The sequence below is a fragment of the Salmo salar genome, chromosome 06 (assembly GCF_965601325.2).
Source record: "Salmo salar chromosome 06, fSalSal1, whole genome shotgun sequence".
Taxonomy (NCBI): domain Eukaryota; kingdom Metazoa; phylum Chordata; class Actinopteri; order Salmoniformes; family Salmonidae; genus Salmo; species Salmo salar.
In genome coordinates this window covers 34833866-34861588 of record NC_138296.1, presented here as the reverse complement: position 1 = coordinate 34861588, position 27723 = coordinate 34833866, and the positions used below count along the sequence as shown (strand labels likewise).

The 27723-nt window shown below is 42.7% G+C and overlaps 1 protein-coding gene across 6 annotated transcripts; it reads right to left on the bottom strand.

The window, feature by feature from the left end:
* LOC106601523 (uncharacterized) lies at window positions 1-27425 on the bottom strand. 6 transcript variants are annotated; one of them, XM_014193765.3, is made up of 5 exons: window positions 26788-27425; window positions 11019-11283; window positions 8463-8547; window positions 6822-6896; window positions 1-1060 (listed from the first exon to the last, which is right to left on the bottom strand). In XM_014193765.3, the coding sequence occupies exons 1-4, from the start codon at window positions 27202-27204 to the stop codon at window positions 6863-6865; spliced, it is 801 nt and encodes a 266-aa protein (XP_014049240.2). In that variant the 5' UTR covers window positions 27205-27425; the 3' UTR covers window positions 1-1060; window positions 6822-6862. The 6 variants fall into 6 exon arrangements, with proteins under 6 accessions (XP_014049240.2, XP_014049241.2, XP_014049242.2 ...); XM_014193766.3 differs by having other exon boundaries at window positions 11022-11283; window positions 26788-27418; XM_014193767.3 differs by lacking the exon at window positions 6822-6896 and having other exon boundaries at window positions 1-1065; window positions 26788-27422.
* Window positions 27426-27723: the final 298 nt, after the last annotated feature.

Genomic DNA, 27723 nt, shown 5'->3' with positions numbered 1-27723 from the left:
TTGGTTTTAGACAAACTGGCTTTTAATAGTCAAGAGTTTACAAAAACATCATGTTTAAACAAAACATTTCAATCTCTCTACAAAAATCACTACGGGTTGTCATACACATATTCCACTTTAGCCATTCTAACAACCGAGCTCCAGTCCCATATGAAAAGAAGCCCATTCATTGTCAATGTGCATTGGTTACATACTTATAAAGTGACAAAAGGCCCCAGGGTTCGTCAGAGTCAGGACAGGAATGAGATATATGGTTCTCTCAGCATTCAGAATGCCATCATTAGGGTATTCGGATGTTACTGATTGGCATTTGTTACATTACCTAAAGTGTCTGGGACTGGCTCACAATGGACAGTGGCCACACAGACCAAGACTTGGGTAGAGGGGGCCTTTGCATGCAAATCACTTGTCTTGGCTTTAAATCACAGTTTCATATTTTAAAACAATGAAAAACAACACAATACTTCCCTACCCCTTCACCCATAATAGCTATTTAAACACTTCCTTACTGTATTGGTATTGCATTGGTCATCCATTTCTTCTAAAACAGTGGTTCCCGACCTTACTTCTTTCGGGGACTTTATTTGCACACCCCACACATCATACTTTGTAATAAGCATGGATGTATTATCTTCAAACGTTCCTTTGCGACTATCAGAGTCTCAGAATCCAGAATTAATATTTCCTGCTCTAATCAAAAGGATAGATGCCACCAGTAAGACAGCAGATAGAAAGCGAAGGGGGCGGGGACTAAAGACTCACAGAGGCACTTGTGTGTTTGGTGTAATGCAGCATGCTATTCACAGGCAGAGTTGAGCAATAGCCTTTAATTCACATCCTTCAAAAGTAAGAAAGAAGGAAAGAAAAGGGGAGAGGACAAAAAGCAACATATATTTTCCATATCAACAGCAAAGTTGCCAGACAATCAATCAACAGAAGAGATCGCTCTTCTCAGCAGAGGTTTCAAAGGTTCTTCTTCAGTGATCACTTTTCACAAAACAAAGTTAAGAATAGAAAGGTGTGGGTGTAGACTCATTCCTTTTCTTCATCGCCTACTCAGCTGCACTGAAAAAAATAGAGTACTAATATATCAGTACAATGTGGTACAGTTTTATCTATTGACAAATATAGGTATTTCATTGATATTATTAGCCAGTTATTGTTATTAGCTTAAGAGTCAGAAATGTTAAGTAGTTGTAGTATTGGAATTTGACTGATATCAAACTCGTGATTTGGAAAAGAGTGAGATCACTCACCATTGTCAGGGTTGTTATTTCAGCATGCATCAGGGTTAAGTAGGTTTCAAGAAACCTAAAGCAGACAGTGCTCTAACCAAAGGTTGATCAAAACACACCCGGAAAATACCACCATAGAATACCCTCCCCCACCACAGATCCCCCCTCCCCCACCACCTCCAACTGGTATATGGTGAAGTTGCCCCTAGATGCTGATTTTGGGTCAGTTTTGCATGTTCCTTACTAATTAGGGTTGTGAGAGGGGAAGCTGATCCTAGACCTGCACCTGGGAGAAACTTCACCCCGGAGCGCCGCAGAGTTCCCAGGCAGGTTAGATGGCAATGTGTGAGATGCATGCCATTTCAAAGGTTAGTATGTCCTAATTAGTGCAATGTAACAAAGAGACCAGATTATCATATGCATTCTAATAGCTGCAGTAGGCATGTGAATGTGACAGCTGAACAATTAACGATTGAAACAAGCATAGACTAGACGTAACATAGTAAATGTATATCTGGGACACTCCACTTGGTATGATATGTTACGTTTCGTACGGCCTTTGCAGACTGTACAATTTTAGTCGTTTTATGGCACGACTTTGCCGTCCCAGACAAAATTTCCACGTTGTGGACAAATTCTTAGGTCGTAAACGATTGTCGGACGTCTTGGCTCGTTCAGTGTGACAGAGTCTAGGTCTGCCGATTAAGTGCAGATTAAGTACCACTACGTGCAATCGTAGGCTCCGACAAAGTTCTAGCGGTGTCCACATTTTTTGTCCTTTATCGTGTAGTGTGGCTGGTGTTATGAGCTGATCCCGGTGACTGACCAATAAGAAGACGGCCGCCACTGAGTATGCACACAACAATAAAACTATTGTGAATAGTCAGATTAATATAATAGTTTGAATTAAACGTTTAGCCTACATGCTGTGCAAGAAGAATGATTTCCCTGTAAATAATCTTGTTTATATGACACATCGGAAATTTGGCTACCTGGTGGGATTTCGATAATTGCACAAAATCGCCAATCAAATGAAACGTTCGGACATATAAAGTTTGTATGTGAAAACTATTTCTAAGATGCCTACTTGTATTTATTCAGAACTCACTTCCCTCACGCATAAGCATTGAGTGAGGCTTGCGCTGCTGGTGCTGGCACATGCGCAGATCAAATACACCGCGGCAGGCAAATTGCAGAATGTAACGACAGAACTGAAGCAAATCGTACAATCTGGCCAGGTTGATATCAAGATTTTAATTTGGTGACGTCGCACAGTGTAACGTGATAATCATTAAAGACTGACATACAGTCTGCAAATGCTGTAGCCATTTCCTGCAGTCAAATGAATAGTGGCCTCATGGGTGGAATGTTATTAATATTTTTCAGAATTCCATTATTAATAAACTGAAAATCTGGTGTTTCTATGTCGAACGGTTTTGATATATGTCAGTCTTCTATGATGTATTTAAAGTGTAATATTGGGATGCAAACTCAAAACTTGATACATTTCAACTCTATATCTGACATGGTACAGGAGTCTTCTTTTTTAAGCCCATAACAATGTGTGTGAGGTGTATATTTTGGGGCGGCAGGTAGCCTAGTGGTTAGAGCGTTGTGCCAGTAACCGAAAGGTTGCTGGATCAAATCCCCGAGCCGAAACGGTAAATATCTGTCGTTCTGCCCACTGTTCTCCGGTAGGCCATCATTGTAAATAAGAATTTGTTCTTAACTGACTTGCCTTGTAAAATGAAGGTTAAATCATTTAAAAAAAATACTTTGCTGTCAAAGTATTTTTGTTTAAGACTACCAATAAACAGTCTGTGTGACCCTGATTTAGCCCACTCAAGTAAAAGGTTAGTTAAGGCAAAAACGAAAGTAGGGTGGTTGGCTGGGGTGGATGGGTGGGAGTATAACGCGAATGTCTAGCCACCCAAAGGTTGCGTTTTCAAATCTCAGCACGGACAACTCTTGCATTTTAGCTAATTAGCAACTACTTAGTACTTTTTAACTACTTTGCATGTTAGCTAATCCTTCTCCTAACCTTAACCCTTTAATCTAATTCCTAATCCTAACTTTAACCCTAACCTTAACCTTTAGACTAGCTAACATTAGCCACCTAGCTAACCTTAGCCACAACAAATTGCAATTCGTAACATATCATAAGTTTAGCAATTTCGTAACATATCATACAAAATGGATTGTGGACATCTACAAATTAAATCCGGGACACGCTATCATACTAATTAGAGTGTCCCGAATTTACATTTACTGTGTGACGTCTATCCCTGAGTCTAGGTTGCCCCTAGATGTAACAATGTTGTAATTGGAGATAGGACAGGCATACAGTAATACACATTATAGATAGACCTACAGACACTGGTAGGCTGAACATAAACAGTTTATGAGCAAAACATTTGTTGGGAAGATACCTATATTCCAGTGAGTCAGCGTTAATGCAATAATAATGTTGATCTTTATTTGTCAAGTAGAGACAATAAACATGGCTTGCAAATAGTGGCCTGATTTGCCTTTTCAGGCTACACTGATCAAATGCTGTCACCATCTGGAATAAAAATGCAATTATAGTGAAAGCATTTCAGCTCACACAGACACAGTAACAAAAATCCCCAATTTAAGTGTCTTACTACCTCAATATCGCCTGCAGAGGGCACAATGGTATAGCAGCAAAGGTCTAAGGTTCAGGGCTCAGCTATAATTCAACTTTAAAACTGCTCTCTGCAAGGCCCCCTGAGTGTGTACAAGCGCAGCTGTTGGCATAAGATTAGTTCTCATTTTGCAGGTGGCTCCTAAAATCAGAGTGGTCCTGATAAAAGTCCCACCCAACCACTAAATTATGAAACTCTTTAGTACTATCATGGCAGCCATTTGGGTGTGCAGTAAGTGAGTAACTGATTCTCTCTCAGGCATTTGTTTAGCAGGTGTCACGCACAACCAACCAATTCCAAATGGATTCCCCTCTGGCACCAGCATTAAGAGGTAAAGAACGTGCCTTTGTGAATGATTCCTCACAGATGTAATCTCAATAGAAGGTGGTGGGGGAGTCTCCCCTGCAGCACTGATGATGACCCACATTGGTGCCCCAGTGCAGTATTTCCCATGATCGCAGGGCCCTTTGTTTTCAATGGCCGTGAGACAACAGCATATGATAACTATTAACTGTATCCTTAGAGAACCTGAAGCTCCAGGATATTAGACTGTCTGAAGACACAGGGGGACGTAGATGGGGGGATGGTGGAGGGATGTTCGGGAAGTGATGTACAGTGCATTTGGAAAGTATTCAGACCTGTTGACTTTTTTTCCACATTTTGTTACGTTACAGCCTTATTCTAAAATTGATTAAATTGTAAATAAGGTATTTCTGTTTTTATTTTTTATAAATTAGCTAAAATGTCTAAAAACCTGTTTTCAATTTGTCATTATGGGGTACTGTGTGTAGACTGATGAGGAAAATACATTATTTAATACATTTTAGAATGGCTATAACGTAACAAAATGTGGAAAAGGGGAAGTGGTCTGAATACTTTCCGAATGCACTGTAGTGGTGGTGGTGGTCGTTGGCAGGGATCAAACAGAAAGTGTAAAATAGAAAGGATAAAGCAAGCTCTGCCAGCATGTGCCCTATCAGACCCAGATGTGTGCTCTACCACATCAGTGGAAGCCTATCAGTGGCTAACAGGTCCGTTCAAAAACAAAAAAACAATAGCCTACAGCCCAATCGCCTGGTGGCAAGGTACACTGTTGGTGATGTCATACTAGTGTAATCAGTAAATGGGTGAATGCGTCGATACACACTGCTTTCACCAGAGTCATGTATACAATGCCTTCGAAAAGTATTCAGACCCCTTGACTTTTTCCAAATTTTGTTACGTTACTGCCTTATTCTAAAAAATATTAAATCGTTTTTTCCCCTCATCAATCTACACATGATACCCCATAATGACAAAGCAAAAACTGGTTTTTAGAAATTTTAGCAAATTTATAATAAATACAAAACTGAAATATGACATTTACCTAAGTATTCAAACCCTTTACTCAGTACTTTGTTGAAGCACCTTTGGCAGCGATTACAGCATAGAGTGTTCTTGGGTATGATGCTACAAGTTTGACACACCAGTATTTGGGGAGTTTCTCCCATTCTTCTCTGCAGATCCTCTCAAGCTCTGCCATGTTAGATGGGCAGCGTCGCTACACAGCTATTTATAGGTCTCTCCAGAGATGTTCGATCATGTTCAAGTCCGGGCTCTGACTGGGCCACTCAAGGACATTCAGAGATTTGTCCCGAAGCCACTCCTGCATTGTCTTGGTTGTGTGCTTAGGATCGTTGTTCTATTGGAAGGTGAACCTTCGCCCCAGTCTGAGGTCCTGAGTGCTCTGGAGCAGGTTTTCATCAAGGAGCTCTCTGTACTTTGCTCTGTTCATCTTTGCCTCGATCCTGACTTGTCTCCTAGTCCCTGCCGCTGAAAAACATCCCCAAAGCATGATGCTGCCACCACCATGCTTCACTGTGGAGATGGAGCCTGGTTTCCTCCGGAAGTGACGCTTGGCATTCAGGCTAAAGAGTTCAATCTTGGTTTCATCAGACCAGAGAGACTTTAGGTGCCTTTTGGCAAACTCCAAGCGGGCTGTCATGTGCCTTTTACTGAGGAGTGGCTTCCGTCTGGCCACTCTACCAAGGCCTGATTGGTGAAGTGCTGCACAGATGGTTGTCCTTCTGGAAGTTTCTCCCATTTCCACAGAGGAACTCTAGAGCTCTGTCAGAGTGACCATCGGGTTCTTGGTCACCTCCCTGACCAAGGCCCTTCTCCCCCGATTGCTCAGTTTGGCTGGTCTGCCAGCTCTAGGAAGAGTCTTGGTGGTTCCAAACTTCTTCCATTTAAGAATGACAAGAGGCCTTTGTGTTCTTGGGGACCTTCAATGCTGCAGACATTTTTTGGTACCCTTTCCCAGATCTGTGTCTTGACACAATCCTGTCTCGGAGCTCTACAGACAATTCCTTCGACCTCATGAATTGGTTTTGCTCTGACATGCACTGTCAACTGTGGGACCTTATATAGACAGCTGTGTGCTTTTGCAAATCATGTCCAATCAATTGAATTTACCAGAGGTGGACTCCCATCAAGTTGCAGAAACATCTCAAGGATGATCAATGGAAACAGGATGCACCTGAGCTCAATTTCAAGTCTCATAGCAAAGGGTCTGAATACTCATGTAAATAAGGTATTTTGTTTTTTTATATATTGGCAACAAAATAAAAAACACTTTTCGCTTTGTCATTATGGGGTATTGTCTGTAGATTGTATTTTTATTTATTTAATCCATTTTAGAATAAGGCTGTAACGTAATAAAATGTGGAAAAAGTCAAGGGGTCTGAATACTTTCCAAAGGCACTATACATATGTACTGTATATGGCTCTGCCCTTCACCAGTGATGGAGTGCCAGTCACACAGTGTGTCATACCCTGGGTAGTGGGTGAGGGGAGCAAGGAGAGGGAGGTGAGGTGGTATTTTTGAGACTTGGGAGTGGATAAGAGGCTCTGGGGGGGTTAAAGTGAAATGATACCTTACCCATAATCCTTCCTAACTCACAGTGTGCTTGTTGATGTTGCTTATAGAGAGGTAAATTCAGGTGTGAGCTCTATCCTGAAAAGATAAAGGCAGGGTGAAAGCTGTTATGTTCAGCAGCACAGAACTCTACACAATTCCACAGCTTGGAAACAGACAACTTAACCACAGCTTTGTCCCCAACTTTGGCACTTATGGCAATGCAAATAGCTTTCACATGCTTACATCTTTTCCACACAAAACCTAGTGCCAAAAGGAAAACATTGCACTGAGCTTTATGAAATCAAGTTTAGGCCAAAATTGTGGTTGAGTTTAATTCAGGCCCAACGGTTGGTGTGGTGAGCAAGTACATCCTGTGCTCGTGTGTAAACACATAAGTGAAAGGCACAGGGTACAAGGCACAGGGATGTAGTAACATATAGCTGGGTTTGGGGCTGGAATGGGACTATAGTTAATCGTATAAAGATGTATTAATACATCGTTGGTCATTTAAAACCATGAGTCAATGCTCAGGCTTCAAACAACAGTGGAAGCATATTCCCCAAAAAAGACAAAGAAAAACATTCCTGAAACTCAGAGCCCACATGCCTTTCCTCCCTTCCTCCTATCGCAGCTCGCAACTCCATGGGAACATAACAAACCAACAGAGCAAAGCTTGGCAGATATTTTAAGACCTTGATTCAATTCCTGTGTTAGAAGGCACAAGCCACCAATCACATGGCGTTTAAGACATCCACTCTCCCCCCCCCCCCCCCAAAACGGTAAGTGTTGCTATTAATCCATGCTATTGCCTTTTTGTCACACCCCTAAACAGAGTCCACATCCGCTCCCTGCACGCTCACTCACTAAGTCATTCCAACCCCCAGCAAGCATTGGGCCCCAGGCTCACTGCACTGCTCCACTAGCAGAGAACAGGACTGGCTAAACCAAAAGATAGGAGGCATCTTGAGGTGTTACATCACATAACGCCTCCCTCCCTCTGCTTATGCAAGTTCAAGCCCTAGGATGTGAGAGAGAGAAAGAGAGAGAGGCTGTTCGCTCCATATGCCGGCCTCCCACCACAAGCTCACCACAGTCTGTAGGAAGATGTTTAGCATTACAAACTAAGAGTAACCTTTAGGCTTCAAAACAAGCAGTATTTGTTGTTGTTTTTGTCTCCTTCCTTAAGTGCCCTTCAATTTTCTTCATTGAAGTTCACTAATCTTATTTTACAATCTGGTGACCTATAAAGATACAGAACATCCCACCGCACACACTGGTTGAATCAACGTTGTTTCCACGTTATTTCAATGAAATGACGTTGAACCAATGTGGAATAGACGTTGAATTGACGTCTGTGACCAGTGGGATGTCTCAAGTCTACATTTCTTTTGAGGGAGTTAGTAGCTACAGGTACAAAGTCTGGAACGTCCCTCACTGCTTTGGTGGGTTATTGGTTTAACTGTCCACTCTGTGACCAACCCCCTCCTATCTGCAGAGGAGATGTTGTCATAGCACCTAAATGCCAGGTCAACACACAAGGACAGGATAGGGGAGGGAGGAAGAGGGGGAGAAGGTGGTTGCATTGGCGTGCAGTAGGAGGATAGGTTAAACTAGTCATGCCAGGAGAAGGGGGGCAGTAGGGAGAGAGAGGGGGGCACTCACCTCTGCTCCTCCTCCATCTCCTCCTTGGTCATCAGCTTCTCCAACTTGCTAATCTTCATTCCTGGGGTAAAGTGCACCTCCTCAGCTGATGCCACGTCAAAGAAAACAGGAGGGACCATGGTCAACACACTTACACATCATTCATACATACAGTACACACACGTGCATGTTCACACAAACGAACGCACGCATACACACACACACACAGAGATAAATGTTTGGAGGATTTCTAAGACCTCTGGGACCTCTGTGGCTGTTAGTTACAGTCCTGTTGTTGCTACAGTATATCAGGATTACAGGAAGGACACACAGTAGTAGTGTGCAGTCAAAACGGAGCCAAGAGTGACCATTTGGCTGTAATTAAATTCAGAGTCAGATGGCTGATTCACTTTTATGTGTGCCAACGTCACTGATTCAATTTACAGTACACAGACTGACATTACAACCCTGTGCTATTGGTGGAACCAGACCCCAACAGTCCCGTGTCTTAGTGAGGCAGTTTGTCTCTCATTTAGAGGAATACACTTTACTGATACAGACAGTGGTACAAACCAGGCCATATCCTATAGACAGGTCTGATAGTGAAAGAGACACTGATCAGTTTTTCAAGGAGTCCATTCTACCGAGAAGATACAAGCTCAATAATTAGATGTAATGTGGTGTTTCATGTAACACCTGAAAGGGTACATAGAGATCTTAAACATGATCATAGGATGACAAGAGTTAAGACCTCACATAGTTACAGCTCCATGGAACTGCATTACGGTGAACTAATGTTCATTTTCTGTCCTTAGGTAACTGTCAACTTCAAATGACGCAATAAATACACTGAGTATACAAAACATTAAGAATGCCTGCTCTTTCCATTTCAGACTGACCAAGTGAATCCAGATGCAAGGTATGATCCCTTATTGATGTCACTTCTTAAATCCACTTCAATCAGCGTAGGTGAAGGGGAGGAGACAGTTTAAAGAAGGATTTTTAAGCCTTGAGACAATTGAGACATGGATTGTGTATGTGTGAAATTCAGAGGTCGAATGGGCAAAACAAAATATTTAAGTGCCTTTGAACAGGGTATGGTAGTAGTTGCAAAGCACACCGGTTTGGGTGTGTCAAGCACTGCAACACTGCTGGGTTTTTCACGCTCAACAGTTTCCTGTGTGTATCAAGAATGGTCCACCACCCAAAGGACATCCAGCCAACTGGACACAACTGTTGGAAGCATTGGAGTCAACATGGACCAGCATCTCTGTGGAAAGCTTTCGGCACCTTGTAGAGTCAATGCACTGACAAATTGAGGCTGTTCTGAAAACAAAAGGGCTGGGGTGAAACTCAATATTAGGAAGGTGTTCCTAATGTTTGGTATACTCAATGTACATTCCTTGCTAACCAGTTTGTTCTAAAAACCAAACTCCCCTACAGCAATCATCCATCCATGTCACTTAATGAAACTCATGTTTCACTGTCAATCAACATTTAACTGTTGGTGAGGTGGAGACATGAGATCAAATTTGGCCTTAAAGTCCACATTTTTCCCCTTTACCATCTCAACATGCAAAAAGACAGCTTTACTATATGTTTTGTCCTGGAAACGAGTTATCTGCCCTGCACACACGTACAGTGATGATTGCCCGCTAGCAGCAGCAGTGGCCAGTATGCTATTCAGTGAGGATATACTGTAAGGCAAGGTTCCCCAACTGGTGGCCCTCTGGCAGAATTTGGCCCACAGGTGATTTTATTTGGCCACCCAAGTTTGAGCAAAAAAATAAAAAAATGTATATTTAATTTTTTATTGTTGGACTTACAAAAATGTAAAAACAACAGCAAATCAGTTCCAGGTTATTTTAATTTTGAAAATCTGTTCCAAAGAATTGCCACGCATAATAGAGAGATATACAGTTATGTGATCGTATACTATGTTATTATGTTTTAGTCAAATATGATACAGTATTCGTTTGGGCTTTTTGCGGTCAATTTGCAGTCTACAAATAACAAAAGGAGGCGTCCAACCGAAACCTAGTCAGATATATATGTGACAGTATAAAAGGCCATGTAGGCACAAAGCTCTTGTGTTTGTGTGGCTGTGTGGTTGTATTGTACAGTATTCCAGGGAGGCCTGACCTCTCACCTGGAAACACTTACTGTAATCTGCGACAATGAGACCTGCCTCAATGGAGACCTGGGGCCTCGAGGGATCAGAAAAGACCTGACTGAAAGACAAAATGGTGGCTGGTTTGAATGCACAACTCAGTTCCAGTGAAAGGAGGGCAAGTCTCAAGACTGTAAGGGGATGTGTCAGTGACGGATCTACCCCCGCAGAGTATACTCAAGCCAGTGTATCTGCTAGCCACTCCAGATCCAGTTTAAATGAGGATTTGCTGGGTATGCAGTGATGTGCATCCGGTTAATGCTGGCTAATGCATTAGGGCCCTTTGAGGTTGGTTTGATGCAGTTAGTCACTGCTAAAGTCAATCCATTCAGGGAGTCAAACTTGATCTGCTTTCGGACGACTGACAGCTGACAATTAGCGAACACCAAAAAACTATTAAAACATACTACCGATGCTCTCAAGGTCCTCTGGCTCTGGCACGAAGATGGGCTCAGGGATGGGTTCCCTCGCTGGCTTGGGGTTGGGTTCCCTCGCTGGCTCAGGGGTGGGCTCTCTGACTGGGACCTCCTTCACCACAGATACAGGTTCAGGTTCGGCGATGAGCTCAAGGATGGGCTCCTCAACAACGACTGGGGTGGGCTCTGGTTCAGGGATGGGCTCAGGCACGGGTTCTGGCTCAACCACGGGCTCTGGCACGGGCTCTGGCACAGCCTGCAAGGACAAAGTGTATAACAGATATAATTTACTGTACACCTGAAATGCTGTTTAAAACAATGGAATTGTGATTAATATTGAGCAAAACAAATCTGACCACGAACATGACTTTGTTTTCCAATGGCCTTCAATGGTCAGTGTAGCGGCTAATGGAGGTTAATAGGGAATTGTGTTGTATTCCCAACCTCGCAGTCCTAGGTTCTAAATATAGCAGAGCTTTAGGCTAGACTTGTTTCTATAGTACCTGAGACAATTACATTAGTGAAACCAACTGCTCACGGTAATAACAATAAGAACTGATGAGTGTTGTTTGTCATGCATAGCCTCCTGGGGAATATAAGACAGAGATGACTGAGCCCAGTGATTGTATATGAGAACTCATCAGCTCAACCAGTACTGACTTTGGGAAACTGCCAAGAATAGAACCACTGAACAGAACTCATGCAAAAATACAGAGGGAGTGTCTGTCAAATTGTCACTAAAGACAGCAATAGGACACCCCCATTGTATCCAAATTGCCCCAGTCTATAAGGAGTAGGTCTATGGTGGGGAAATATATCCATATACTTAAACAGTATCGCATCCCACATTCTATAAAAAGTAGAAAAGGTAAGAAAAATATTAAAACACAAACTGCAGAAATTACAGGAAACACTAAGAAACTTAGAACGAACTCATAGTCAATACAAAGACCCTCTTATATTACGAGAGATTCAAAAGGTAAAACAGGAAATTGACTAGATTTATAGAGAAGAAGTAGAGAAAAAGCTCAGGTTCCTGAAACAACGATATTATGAAGCAGGCTCAAAGGCAACCAAATTACTAGCCTGGAGACTGAGGAAACAACAAGCACAGAATACCATTTTCATAATAAAAGACCCCAAAACAAAGAAGATCACATGCAAATTAGATGAAATAGAGAATGCATTTGAATCATATTACACAAATCAGTACAAGCAACCAGAGAAGGCAGATGCACAGACAATAGAGCATTTTTTTAACTCACTTGATCTCCCCTCAACTGGGACAGAGCAAAATGATAGACTAACTTCAGAAATATCCACCGAAGAAATTAATTAAGCAATATCTCAACTAAAAGTAAACAAGTCTCCAGGCACTGATGGCTTCCCTTCAGAATGGTTCAAGACCTTCAGAGAACAACTAACACCTCTACTTAAGGCCTGTTTTAACTGGACTCTGCGGGAGGGGGGTCTCCCACCGTCATGGAGAGAGGCCATCATATCTGTAATCCCAAAAGAGGGTAAAGCTAAGAAGGAATGCAGTTCATATAGAGCTATCGCAATTCTTAACACGGATTATAAACTATATGCATCAATAATAGCCAAAAGAATGGAGAACATAATCCCAGAATTGATTGACGGAGATCAAACTGGTTTCATACAAAATAGGCAGACACAGGACAATAGAAGAACACTACATGTCATGGACCACATTACTCAGAATAAGACAAGTGCAATATTAATCAGTCTAGATGCAGAAAAAGCATTTGATTCAGTGGGATGGGATTACCTATTCCAAGTTATGGAAAGATTTGGTTTCAAAAAAGAAGTGATACAGTGCATCAAAACACTGTATTCATGTCCGACCGCTAGAATAAAGATAAATGGAGATTTGTCACGAACGACAAAATTAGAGCGAGAGGCAAGACAAGGCTGTAATATTTCACCCACGCTCTTCTCCTTGTACCTCGAACCATTAGCACAGGCAATAAGACAGGACCCAACCTTTGAGGGAATAACAATAAGAGGCAGTGAACATAAGATATGCATGTATGCTGATGACGTTCTGTTATTCCTTAAAGACCCAGGCTCAAGTGTACCTAGATTGATGCATGTTTTACAAACATTTGGAACATATTCAGGGTATGTGCTTAACGTACACAAGACCCAAGCCCTAGTATATAATTATACCCCACAGGAAGAGCTGAAGAGTAGGTATAACTTCCACTGGACTTCTTCATCCATTAAATATCTTGGAGTATACAGTGGGGGAAAAAAGTATTTGATCCCCTGCTGATTTTGTACGTTTGCCCACTTACAAAGAAATTATCAGTCTATAATTTTAATGGTAGGTTTATTTGAACAGTGAGAGACAGAATAACAACAAAAAAATCCAGAAAACGCATGTCAAATTTTATAAAATTATTTGCATTTTAATGAGGGAAATAAGTATTTGACCCCTCTGCAAAACATGACTTAATACTTGGTGGCAAAACCCTTGTTGGCAATCACAGAGGTCAGACGTTTCTTGTAGTTGGCCACCAGGTTTGCACACATCTCAGGAGGGATTTTGTCCCACTCCTCTTTGCAGATCTTCTCCAAGTCATTAAGGTTTTGAGGCTGACGTTTGGCAACTCGAACCTTCAGCTCCCTCCACAGATTTTCTATGGGATTAAGGTCTGGGGACTGGCTAGGCCACTCCAGGACCTTAATGTGCTTCTTCTTGAGCCACTCCTTTGTTGCCTTGGCCGTGTGTTTTGGGTCATTGTCATGCTGGAATACCCATCCACGACCCATTTTCAATGCCCTGGCTGAGGGAAGGATGTTCTCACCCAAGATTTGATGGTATATGGCCCCGTCCATCGTCCCTTTGATGCGGTGAAGTTGTCCTGTCCCCTTAGCAGGAAAAACACCCCCAAAGCATAATGTATCCACCTCCATGTTTGACGGTGGAGATGGTGTTCTTGGGGTCATAGGCAGCATTCCTCCTCCAAACACGGCGAGTTGAGTTGATGCCAAAGAGCTCCATTTTGGTCTCATCTGACCACAACACTTTCACCCAGTTGTCCTCTGAATCATTCAGATGTTCATTGGCAAACTTCAGACGGGCATGTATATGTATTCTTGAGCAGGTGGACCTTGCGGGCGCTGCAGGATTTCAGTCCTTCACGGCGTAGTGTGTTACCAATTGTTTTCTTGGTGACTATGGTCCCAGCTGCCTTGAGATCATTGACAAGATCCTCCCATGTAGTTCTGTGCTGATTCCTCACCGTTCTCATGATCATTGCAACCCCACGAGGTGAGATCTTGCATGGAGCCCCAGGCCGAGGGATATTGACAGTTCTTTTGTGTTTCTTCCATTTGCGAATAATCACACCAAATGTTGTCAACTTCTCACCAAGCTGCTTGGTGATGGTCTTGAAGCCCATTACAGCCTTGTATAGGTCTACAATCTGGTCCCTGACATCCTTGGAGAGCTCTTTAGTCTTGGCCATGGTGGAGAGTTTGGAATCTGATTGATTGCTTCTGTGGACAGGTGTCTTTTTTACAGGTAACAAGCTGCGGTTAGGAGCACTCCATTTAAGAGTGTGCTCCTAATCTCAGCTCGTTACCTGTATAAAAGACACCTGGGAGCCAGAAATCTTTCTGAGAGGGGGTCAAATACTTATTTCCCTCATTAAAATGCAAATCAATTTATAACATTTTTGACATGCGTTTTTCTGGATATTTTTGTTGTTATTCTGTCTCTCACTGTTCAAATAAACCTACCATTAAAACTATAGACTGATCCTTTCTTTATCAATGGGCAAACGTACAAAATCAGCAGGGGATCAAATACTTTTTCCCCCCACTGTATCTACCAAAAGATACACCCAAATTTTATAGCATGAATTACGATCACATCAACAAGAATATAAATGATGACCTAGACAGGTGGAATTCACTTCCCTTAGATCTTAGTAGTAGAATTGAAACAATCAAAATGAACATCCTGCCGAGGTTACTGTATTTATTCCAATCACAGCCCATAGAAATCCCACCTAAATAGTTTAGAGAATGGGATAAACGGATATCAAGGTTTATCTGGAACAGTAAGAGACCAAGAATTAGATATACAACATTACAATTACCAAACAACTGTGGGGGTATGGCCTTATCATACCTAAAAGATTATTATGTGTCAGCCCAATTGAGACCTCTGGTGTGTTGGTGCAATTCAGAATACGAATCCAAATGGAAAGACATTGGGACTACTTTAACAGAGACACCCATACAGTCAGTTTTGGGAAATACGGACATGGTAATAGAAATATACAGTAGACAAAATCAGTGGATTCATTTCTCTCTGGAGACATGGTTTAGGGTAGTTAAGCAAAATAAATTAGACAGAGAGATCAAACTGCTGAGTTGGCCAGCATACGACCCCAGCTTCATCCCTGCAACTCAGGACAGCAGATTTAAACAATGGACGCAGAAAGGCATCACATCATTCAGTACAATTATAAGGAATGGGGACCTAGATAACTTCCAGGACCTAAGTAAAAAACATGGCTTGGATAAACAAGATTTTTACAGATACCTACAAGTTCGACACTATTTCTGAAGGAAGATAAAAGTGACTGACACTCGAGCACCTCCAAAATTAATCCAAGTATTCACTAATGCATACAACTTGGGGAGTAACAAAAAAAACGGTCACATCTCTACTTGGGTATTCAATCCTCAAAGAAACATTCTACAAACTATATTAAAAAGAAATGAGAGGAGGAACTTAACATTGAAATAACTGATGAAACATGGTTGAACATATTAGAGTCTCAACAAAGCTCCACCAGCTCAAGGTCATGGAGAGAATTCTGTTGGAAGAATGTTGTACGTTTCTTCATAACACCTAAACTGAAATCAAAACAGACTGGCTCCCTACATCCTTGTTGGAGATTGCAGCCTATCGAGGGTGGATCACTCTCATATCTTTTGGACTTGCCCCGCAATCTAAACCTACTGGGGAGAAATAAGATCTAACATTGGAAAAATAATGGGATTTGACATAGAACAAACATTAATTCCTTTGTACTTGGGTGAAATACCTGATAACTTACACAATAGAGAAAAGTACCTCTTGAAGGTCCTACTGGCAGCCAGTAAAAAGGCTGTCACTAGGAAATGGCTACAAAAAGACCCTCCCACAGTGACACAATGGATAGACATTGTAAAAGAAATACACCACATGGAGTGTATGACCTTTGCTTTAAGAACACAAGAGGAGAGAGGTCAGGAATACTGGGAAGAATGGGTTTCGTACTTGGAAAAGGTCTAATTCAAAGATGTCAATGTAACTAATATGATGAAGGTATGACGTGCACTATAACTGCCAGATCTTTTTTGTTGTTCTTTTATTTGTACTTTCTTTGTACTTTCTTTGTGTTCCTACAATAAAAACAAAGTATATAAAAAAAAAAGTAGAAACGCTTTTTTCTGCTCTGAAATTGGTGCTGGAGGGACATAACCCAGAATATCATCCTTCACATGCTGAAATGTAAAACCTGCATATTTTGTGCAAACCTCTACAAATTGCTGACTCAACTGCTGAGCCCTGTGGACATGATAACCTCATGACACATTGTAATGGTTCTTCTATGAGTGACAGCTGTCATTTGCAGCTCTCTCTCAGGTTCTTGTTTAGTGGCTGTGTCCTCTCTGTATGCCGCCTGCCAATGACACAGGCACAAATAAACCCCCCTTCAATCCATCTCCTTCCCTCCCTCTCCAGAACTTTCCCTAGCCCTGACAGAACTGGATTTGCAGGAACGCACACACATACACATGCACACAATGCACCAAAAATATATTTTAATGCTTTTGGTGTCTGATACTTGGGAGAACTAATCTCACAGTGAGGACACAGAGAGACAGCGAGGTCACATATGGGGACACAGTGTGCTCAGGGCTTGAGGCCTCCTGTCATCTCTGATCAGAGTAACAATGGCTAAAGCCTAGAAATAAGAGTATAAGTAGGGTGCTCATTTACAGTAAAGTCCAGCTCTAAAGTAGTTTTAAATTCTCCAAATGTAGGAGACCAAAGTGAAGGAAAGAAGCTGAAGGTGATTTAATCAAAATATTAAATGTTTTGTTGACATTTCTGCCTGTGGCTGTTCATATTTGTGTCTATATAAATTGGCCACATGACTATAAAGTGTATATTAAATTTAGCAGAGGAAGCTCATGGCCACCTGTGTCACAACCCTACCCCTCCTCTTGGAGCAGACTTTATGACGATGGACATGTTGACTAACCCACCACAGTAACAAATGGTAGTAGACAGAGCAGGCCAGGGGCATGGATTCTACCAGGCCCAACTGTGTCTCATAGCCTAACCCCTGAGCAGCCCTCTTTAGACTACTCACACCCAACCACTGGAATGGAATCCATTTAGCAGACCTACCCACCAACAGCCTCTTCCCCTCTGCCACTGAATTCCTCAGCTATTAAACACCAAAATACTCCATGCATAGGACCCAACTCACACATTCACAAAAGCTATCTTATTCAGGGTCATAATAGGGCTGAATGTAGGTCTATAGAATCCCTTTAGAGCAATGGTATTCAAACCTTTTCAGCGGGGACCACATTTTTTGGCCCAGAATTTCTCGCGACCCCACCTTACCACAAATCTAATGACACAATCTTAAAATCATTAAATGTAGATTTTATATCAACAAATAAACTTCCATTCATTGCATTTTGATCTCTTATCAAAATGAAAATAAACCAATAAATACATTTCCACAAAAACCCCACTGTAGTTCCCCTGACCTTGAATACCACTGCTTTAGAATGAGATGATGCATTGCTCACATTTTGTAAGTCTAAGATTCAACATCCTCACCAATACTACATTTTTACATCTCCTAATTTGGTCAGAGAGCTCTCTCTAGTAGAAGTGTATGAGGTCATTATTCCATTCTGCATCAGTCATCATCTCTTAGGCTCCTCAAGTAACTTTCATTTTTCTAACGGTGTCTGTACCACCCAGAAACCAAACGTAGTCCAAGAGCTGTAGGATGGCTTGTAGAGGATTTAGAGCCCTGTTACAACTGCTTGTCCAATTAACCCCTCACTCAGCTCATATAGTGACATTGACCTCTGACCTCATGCTGTAAATGTGGCATCCACTGACATGCACTCAGCCATTTTGGGTCAGTACACTCTTAGAAAAAAGGGTTCCAAAAGGGTTCTTCGGCTGTCCCCATAGGAGAACCCTTTTTGGTTCCAGGTAGAACCTTTTCTTCTTAGCGTTTATGGGCCATGACCTCACAGCATGAGCACATCAAATCAAATTGTATTTGTCACATGCTTCGCAAACAACAGGTGTAGACTAACAGTGAAAATCTTACTTAGAAATGGTGACACAAGGAATAAAATACACAGTTGATAACAATAATGAGTAACAATAACATGGCTATATACAGGGAGTACCAGTACCGAGTCGATGTGCAGAGGTATGAGGTAATTGAGGCAGCTATGTTCATATAGATAGAGGTTCAGTGACTAAGCAACAGGGTAGATAGACAGTAGCAGCAGTGTATGTGGTAAGTGTGAAAGTGTGTGTGTGTGTGTGTGTGTGTGTGTGTGTGTGTGTGTGTGTGTGTGTGTGTGTGTGTGTGTGTGTGTGTGTGTGTGGCCTCAGTATGCATGTGTGCACGTGTTATGTTTGGGTGGGCGTATGTAGTGTGTATGTGTGTGTGCGGTGTCAGTGTGTGTGTGTATGGGTGGAGTCCAGTGCGTGCATAGAGCCAGTGCATTTGATTAGCTATTCAGCAGTCTTGTTTAGCAGTCTTATGGCTTAGAGGTATAAGCTCTTCAGGGTCCCTTTTCTTCCAGACTTGGTGAACTGGTACCGCTTGCTGTGTGGTAGCAGACAGAACAGTCTATGGCTTGGGTGACTGGAGTCTTTGACAATTTTATGGGCCTTCCTCTGACACCACCTGGTATAGAGGTCCTGGATGGCGGGGAGCTTGGCCCCAGTGATGTACTGGGCCATACTCACCACCTTGCAGTTTTCGTACCAAGCGGTGATGCAGCCAGTCAAGATGCTCTCAATGGTGCAGTTGTAGAACTTTTTGAGGATCCGAGGGTCCATGTCAAATCTTTTCAGCCTCCTGAGGCGCATGCTCTGAGTACTCGTTCTGGTATTTCGTCTGGCCCATCGGCCTTGTAAATGTTATCCTGTTTAATGGTCTTACATCGTCTACGGAGAGCGAGATCACACAGTTGTCCGGTACAGCTGATGCTCTCATGCATGGTTCAGTGTTGCTTTCCTCGAAGTGAGAATAGAAGGCATTTAAGCTTGTCTGGTAGGCTTGCGTCGCTGGGCAGCTCACAGCTGAGTTTCCCTTTGTAATCTGTAATAGTTGGCAAGCCCTGCCACATCCATTGAGCGTCAGAGTCGGCGTAGTAGTATTTGATCTTAGTCCTGTATTGATGCTTTGCCTGTTTGATGGCTCATCGGAGGTCGTAGCGGGATTTCCTATGTGTCCAGATTAGTGTTCCGCTCCTTGAAAGCGGCAGCTCTACCCTTAGCTCAGTGCGGATGTTGCCTGTAATCCATGGCTTCTGTTTGGGGTATGCACATACGATCACTGTGGGGACGAAGCCGTCGATGCACTTATTATGAAGCCAGTGACTCATGTTGTAAACTTCTCAATGCCATCGGATGAATCCTGGAATATATTCCAGTATGTGCTAGCAAAACAGTCCTGTAGCTTAGCATCTGCTTCATCGGACCACCTTCGTATTGAGCGCGTCACTAGTACTTGCTATTTTAGTTTTTGTTTCTAAGCAGGAGGATAGAGTCATGATCTGATTTGCCAAAGGGAGGGTGAGGGAGGGCCTTGTATGTGTTTCTGATCAAGAGGTTTGCCGCCTCTAGTTGCACAGGTGACATGCAAAAAAATAAAAATTAAATGGATTTCAGTTTCCCTACATTAAAATCACCGGCCACGAGAAACGCCGACCTCTGGATGTGCATTTTCTTGTTTGTTTATGGCCCTATACAGCTCGGTGAGTGTGGTCTTACTGCCAGCATCGGTTTGTGGTGGTAAATAGACAGCTGCATAGCTGTGTACACCTGATACCTGGCATCTGCAACATTGACAGTGGTCCGTGCATAGGAGGCAGAAGAGAATGATACCTCTCTGCAATTGGATACTGAATAACGTGGCTACCTTCATAGCAATAATAAACAGAAGAGTGATAAACTGCATTGGTCTCACTGGAGAACCTCTTAAGAGTTGTTGGGGTAGGGCCCTTGGCCCGCCAAGTGAAATTCTAGCTGCCCCAGGGAACTTATAGTGCTACCGCGCCCCTTGAGTGGGTGGTGGGCAAGGGTGGTGTTGATACTACACCTCTGATGTAGCGGGATGAACTTTGTGTATTTACTGTCCACATCAAGACTGCAGCAGCTGAGAATTCAGCTGAAGCCCCTTGGGTGTATTGTACCCGCTCCTTTACATTGTCCATGCCAGTTCTCTTCTCTTCCTCCATTGATATGACCAGGGGGTACCAGGCTGTTTGTGTCATGTTGTTGCAGTCCATCAGACAATCCCCTGAAAAGAGGCTCAGGGCAATGGGCCAAGGCATCTGGGGTGGAATAGTGTCCTGTTGTCTCAGCAACCTCCCACCCCTGCTCTGTGTCTCTGCGTACACACAGACACATTGTTCCCCCAAAGCCACTGCCTTATCGGTGGCTGATATTACCAATGAATGAAACAACGACAGACATACCTCGACAGTGTGTGGAGCTATACAGCGAGGAACATTCGGTGGGGTAGCATGAAGCCAATTAGTGTTCAGAACTCTCAAGTGCAGAGCTAGCCATAGGGTGTTGCTAATAGAGGTGTTGTTAACAGGCACAAACACACACAGCTTTGTGTCCTGGCAGTCAATGGTCACAGTGTGCTGTGGAGGCCTGCAGGAATGAGATCCTACACCATTGTGCCATCGATGACATCACCACTGGACTGGAGACCAGGGGTGAGGTTTCATTTCAGCATGTCATTGGCTCTGAATTGAGTCCAAATGTTGATTCTCACGAATAATGATTGACTTGGAATATGTTTGATTATTACTAAAATTATACAATAGTTTTGCCCTTGTTATGTTATCCGAAACAGCTGACTTTTATTAAGTAAGAACATCCTCAATGATTCAGGCCACATGACGGCAATCAAAAGAGTGAATCACATGATACAGTTTATCTGTTGTTTTGGCAGAACAATACACAGATCCAGAGCAGCAACACTTCTATAGGAAACAGCTCAACCCACCATGACTTCCTCCATACATACCAACACTGTATAGAAAGCATGTACTGTACTGTTTAGACATACAGTATACAGCACTGCAGTTGACGGTAGCTTTTAAGAGGAACTACCTGCCAAGAGGCCTGTGCAGGCCTGGCCAATGAACTTACAAAGAGCTGCTGTTTCTTAGCTTTTCACTGGGGGATTGGCTAACCTTTTAAGAATGGAAATTACTCCCTCATGCTTCCTCTCTCCCCCTCTCACTCCGGCACTGGGCAGACCTCCTCCATTCCTCTGTGTTGACTTGTCTAGTGCACAGCGCAGGGCCCAACATGGCCAGAAAAGACACCAGAGTTTCAGCTCTATGGTGAGTCAAGCTGGGGAGAGAGGGAGTCAGTGCCCACTACAGTGTCAGTGCCAACTGCCAACTTCTTGTCATGGGCCAATGCCCGTGTTACAGAGGGGAATTAGTGGTTGTAATGTGATGTGAAGCCATGGCATTGTCTTCTCATGGGGATGGGTGCCTGCCTGGATCTGGGTCTGAAGTCCAGCTGGGAAAGGGAAGGACAACAGGGACCAGAGCAGACTGTAGCTCCAGCGTGCATGCAGAGGTAGGTAGGCAGAGAAACGAGGGGAAATACCAAGAGAGGTAGGTCAGCGGAGAGCTTGACCAATGAGTAAGCAGCCCTGCAGATTCCATCACAGGCTACTGTTAGGAGTCTGACGAACACACAAGAGAGCAGAGAGCTGAGGACTGTTCTGAGAAACACTCCCTAGTCTCCTCTTGTAGTCTGTGTACTATACACATAACTCCCACTGTGTACTGTCTTAAGATAACTCAGATTTACTTATGAACTACCCTCATGGGACAACTGACAAACATTGGATTTACCCAATGAGCACTCAAAGGGTACCATACATTGGCCCTTATATACTAAGAATGTTTTGCCTGTATAAAAACACGTTAACAGCCTTCGACAGGCAGCAAACTACTTCCGGATAACAGTGTCCTCCATGTTGCATCTGACAAAAGAACAGCTGGCTCCAGCTGTTGCCTGTGTGTATCTTTGCCTCCTCAGCGTGAGCAGTGAGTTAGCTAGCAGGCCCAGACACATTCCCATGTATAGTGTGTTTCAACACGATGGAAGAGGTTAGAATGGAAGGTGCAGAGAGGTGCAAACAATTTCTTGAGTGTTTTACATATATAAATAAAGCAAAAAAGTCACACTTGTGAAAAGACACAATCAACATTTGTGTTGTTCCTCCCTGATACAGTAATTCATGGAAGATGTATCGCTAAAAGAGGTGAGCAAATACAACACTTGATTAACATGGTTACATTCAAGCCTGAGGCATAGAACGCTAGCTTAACTCTTTCTGACGGTACAACAAGAAAGGATGGGTATGGGGGCAGGGTGTGGAGTGTCGCAGCCATTGGAACATGTAAAACAAGAATGCTGTTTTACATCAATCTCAGCCAGAAGCATACGACAGTATCTTTGCTACTGTAACAGTATAGCTTCCATCCCTCTCCTCGCCCCTACCTGGGCTCGAACCAGGGACCCTCTGCACACATCAACAACTGACTCCCACGAAGCATCGTTACCCATTGCGCCACAAAAGCCGCAGCCCTTGCAGGGCAAGGGGAACAACTATTTCAAGGTCTCAGAGCGAGTGATGTCACCGATTGAAACACTATTAGCGTGCACCCCGCTAACTAGCTAGCCATTTCACATTGGTTACACTACCTTAAGGCCAACCCTGACACATACGCACATCTATAGAGTGCATATATCACCAGATAGTTAAGTGGGCAGCATTGAGGAGAGAAGGGGGCAGTCTTAATCTCAGAACACAATGCAGACATTGACTTGACAAGGCCTGGATACTGGGAGTTAATAAGTCATGGCCCCTGATTGGTCACTATAGGCTGACGTGCATGTGTACATGTATGTATGTTATACCGTGTGCTCCTCCACAACACGTGCGCACACACACACACACACACACTCACACAATGTTACAACGCTGCTACAGCTTGAGTATGGAATAATGGGCTTTAGTGGAGATTGTTTCCTTTCTGGTTTTGACGGGGCCACGATAGCATGTGGCATATTCACAGACTACTATAGGTGTAGGGTACAGTTAAAAAGGTTTGCAGACCCGACCCATAACAAGCAAAAAAAGACTGCTGAATATTCAATACTCTTTTCTTGTTTGTTACCCTCTGTCTTGGGAATGTGTCATTGAAAATTTGATGGAGAAAGTACTGTTCAATACTGTTGATGGAGTATAGTGAGGATATGGAAGAATGACTGTGGGTTGGCTTCTGATCTTAATGTTTCTCTTTACATTTGTCAGTGGCTGCTCTATAGTGGCTGCTCTGTAGGGTCTATACTAGTCTATAGGGTTTGAGAAGGGTGTGTGTCCAGGACAGTAACACACATTTATGAGCATCTTACACTGACCCCCACACCCAAAACAACACAGGAGAATGATAGTGAGAGAAGATTAAGGAACAGAAATGTGAAGTTCAAACAGAAGGGAAGACTATGGACGTGACACAGAGCATGCCTCTGCTGCTAAGCACACACAGACATACAGGACAAACACGAGCAGACAGAGGTAATGAAGGAGAGGAGAGGAGAGAGGGTGGGGTAATGATAAGGGAACACTTTCAGCAAAACAAGCAGCACAGGAAGGAGCCCCAAATTCCACAGCTCCAAGATGTAGCCTCGTCGCAGAGCAAAGGTTTAGTGATTATAGATTTTTAACCTCCAGTTAGAATGTAAATATGCAGTTTGCACTGCTGCTGACAACGGTTATGCATACTATGCAGTTACAGTACATATTGTATTGCATACCACCTATGGATCTATCAAGATGTTACTCCACTTCAATTGTATTACATTTGTGCAGAGTAGAGTAGTGCAGGTTAGCTACCAACATGGTAAATGAGAGGCCAGATCAATGATGTGAAACCGGTAAAACATACACACACGTTACTGTAGATAATATTAGACTTCAAACGTGTGCAGAGCAGAGCAGTGCATGGTGGTTTTCTAATGTGGTAAATGAGAGCCCAGCCCCAGATCATTGATGTGAATGCTGATGGTGATAAAAGTGGAGAGATAAAACAGACACCATGTTATTCTAATCTAGCCCCTCAGAAAGCCAGCCACACGAGGTGCCATGCCATTCGTACTGCATGTCGACTCGCCAGTGAGCTCCCCCTGCCCCAGGGCTGCAGCAGCACAACTTGGCTGGGTCCCATACAGCAGGCAACGGAGAGAAGTTATGTCTCTCATAACAGAGAAGGCTGTATGGGCTGGGTTTCTGTATAAGCACTTTGTGACATCTGCTGATATAAAAAGGGCTTTATAAATAAATTGGATTGATTGATTGTTTCACCTTGAGGGAAGAGAGAGAGAGAGAGAGAGAGAGAGAGAGAGAGAGAGAGAGAGAGAGAGAGAGAGAGAGAGAGCACTCTTAAATGTGCACTTTAAATGCAACTGTAAAAAATAAACCTAATAGTAAAGCTCAGACAGTAATGCTGCGTTCACGTGTTAGCCCTAATTAGGAAACTCAGAAATGTCCCACTTGCTAACTGGTTGTAGTTATCCACGTGCCACGTTCAACCAGTTAAGAAGTCCGAAATGTCTGAGTTCCGACTAGCATGTGAGCGCGGCAAAATGCACGGCAGGTGGTAATGTACACACAAACTACCTCAACTTAGATGGCACCGTGCCACTAACATAGTGATAAAGTCAGTCTAACAAAGTGGACCATAAAGATAAATATTACAGAAGAAGCTGTAAAATAGAAACTAATGGTAAATAATGTATTGTGTCATTTTGGAGTCATATTTATTGTAAATAAGAATATAATATGTTTCTGAACACTTCTACATTAATGTGGATGCTCCCATGATTACTGATAATCATAAACTAATCATGAATAATAATGAGTGAGAAAGTTACAGAGACATAAATATCATACCCCCCCCCCCCCAAAAAAAAATGCTAACCTCCCCTGTTATTGGTAATGGTGAGAGGCTAGCATGTCTTGGGGCATTATTTTTGTGCCTCTGTTACTTTCTCATTCATCATTATTCATGATTCATTCAGTATTAATTCACCATTAATTTCTATTGGGCACAAAATAATCTGAAACACAACCAAAACAAACTGAAAATGCATCCAACAAGTTTGTAGAGTCACGGGTTTGATGTGGTTATTGTGTGCTAGGAATATGGAAGCAAATACTACATTTTTGACTACTTTAATGTCCAGATACTTTTGGTTCCCTAAAATGGGGAGACTATGTACAAAACATGCTGTAATTTCTAAACGGTTTACCCCATATGGATTAAAATACCCTCAAATGAAAGATGACAGACTGCATTTTAACCTCATTTACATTGTATCACTTAAAATCCAAAGTGCTAGAGTATAGAGCCAAAACAACAAAACATGTGTCACTGTCCAAATACTTTTGACCTCACGGTAGTTAAATATAGAAAATACTGTATGTTTGGGACCAAACGTAGAGGGTGTCTCCAATGTATACTCTGTGACGTGTGTGTCAGGTGACAGCAGCAGTGGGCACATTCTGTGTGATGGAAAAGGTCAGTTGCACTATAGCATACACGGGGGGCAGGTATGGGGGTCAAAATGCTGAGTGCCCTTGGGAGACAAGGTACATTCAGTTCTGCTTATTGTGCGCTTTAGAGCATTAGCTCTGGAATGCACATAACACAGTCATTAGCTAAATGGGCATTATAAATCAAGTATTGTATTAACAGCCTTGGAGACACAGATGGTTTTTCATTGTCATTTTCCCTTCTGTGACAATACAAGCTGGGCTCATTTTAAATCCAGCTTGAAATGTAAGGATGTATTAACTGAATAAACACATTTCATGTTAGATTATCAAAAGAGACAACAGCTTTTGGTGGAATTCGTATTTGATGTGAAATAGCCTGCAAGATAAATGCATTGATGTTGCAAATGACGTGCTTAAGCAGTGTGTAAATGGCACAACTTTACACAAAATTTGGTTTATAACGATATTGATTTTGAATACTTTTAATTGAAATGTAGAGCAATTGCAGTGTTTTCAGACCAGGTACTATGCAACAAAGGCTGTGGTCAGTTCATGAAGTTCTGGAGAGTTGCCAAAGAGTCACTTCATCATCTTACATTTTTATTTTAGTCATTTAGCAGACGCTCTTATCCAGAGCGACTTACAGTAGTGAATGCATACATTTCATACATTTATTTTTCCTGTGCTGGCCCCCCGTGGGAATCGAACCCACAACCCTGGCGTTGCAAACACCATGCTCTACCAACTGAGCTACAGGGAAGGCAGGAAAGGCTTCAAACCAATTACTCAAATAATTACCTATGGCCAGATGTTCTATTCATAACAGGTCAATGAAGCTAAACAGAATATCTTACCTGAACCTCGGAGATAATTTCAGGCTCTTTAACTGTCTCTTCGTCTACAACATTGATCTCTTCAACTACTGGGGCAACTGTTACTGGCTCGGTTATAACTTCAGCTTCTACCACTTGTGGGGGTACCTCCACTTTTGGTACTATCACCGGTGGTGGTATCTCCACTTTTGGTACTATCACCGGTGGTGGTATCTCCACTTTTGGTACTATCACCGGTGGTGGTATCTCCACTTTTGGTACTTCCACTACTGCTACTGCTGGTGCCAATGCTCTGGAAGGAAGAATGTCGTCTCCGTTGCCTACTTTAACCCTCTTCTTCTTCTCCTCTTGTTTTTTGGGGATGAATTTGGCTGCCAAGAGAACAGCAAGAATGGTAAAGAAGAGCGCAGGGAGAATGATAGACGCGTCAAGTTCCATGATGGTAGAATTATTTAACGTTCACTTGACAATTGTTATGTTTTCTGCAGATGTAATAAATAGTATTTTTATGTGTACATGCAAAATTGTCCTTCTTGCTGCAGATGCCAACTGGTGTGTAGGTCAAAGTGTAGTCCCGCGCGCACTGTAGATCATCTCACCGCGCTTCCACTAAACACAATCGTATAAACCTGCTAGCGTAAACGCAGGCTATAAAGCTGAGCGTAATTTCGGTCGCGTTCCCCTGCTCAGACGTTGCATTCAACAACCAATGGTTGCGTGCAACGTAATATACTGTGCCGTCGGCATCAGATTGCTATAATGGTGGTTTCAAGAGAACTTGGAACCTGGAAAAACGTTTTTTTCTCAGACGGAGCTCGTTTTTTCCCAGTAGTCTTGAACTCACTGAAGTCGAAGAGTTCCGAGTTTCCAGTTGTTTTGAACAGCAATCTTCATATGATTGTATTAGCTGGGTCATTCCTACATTGCAGTGCCTTCCTTTTCTGTCCCTAGGAAATA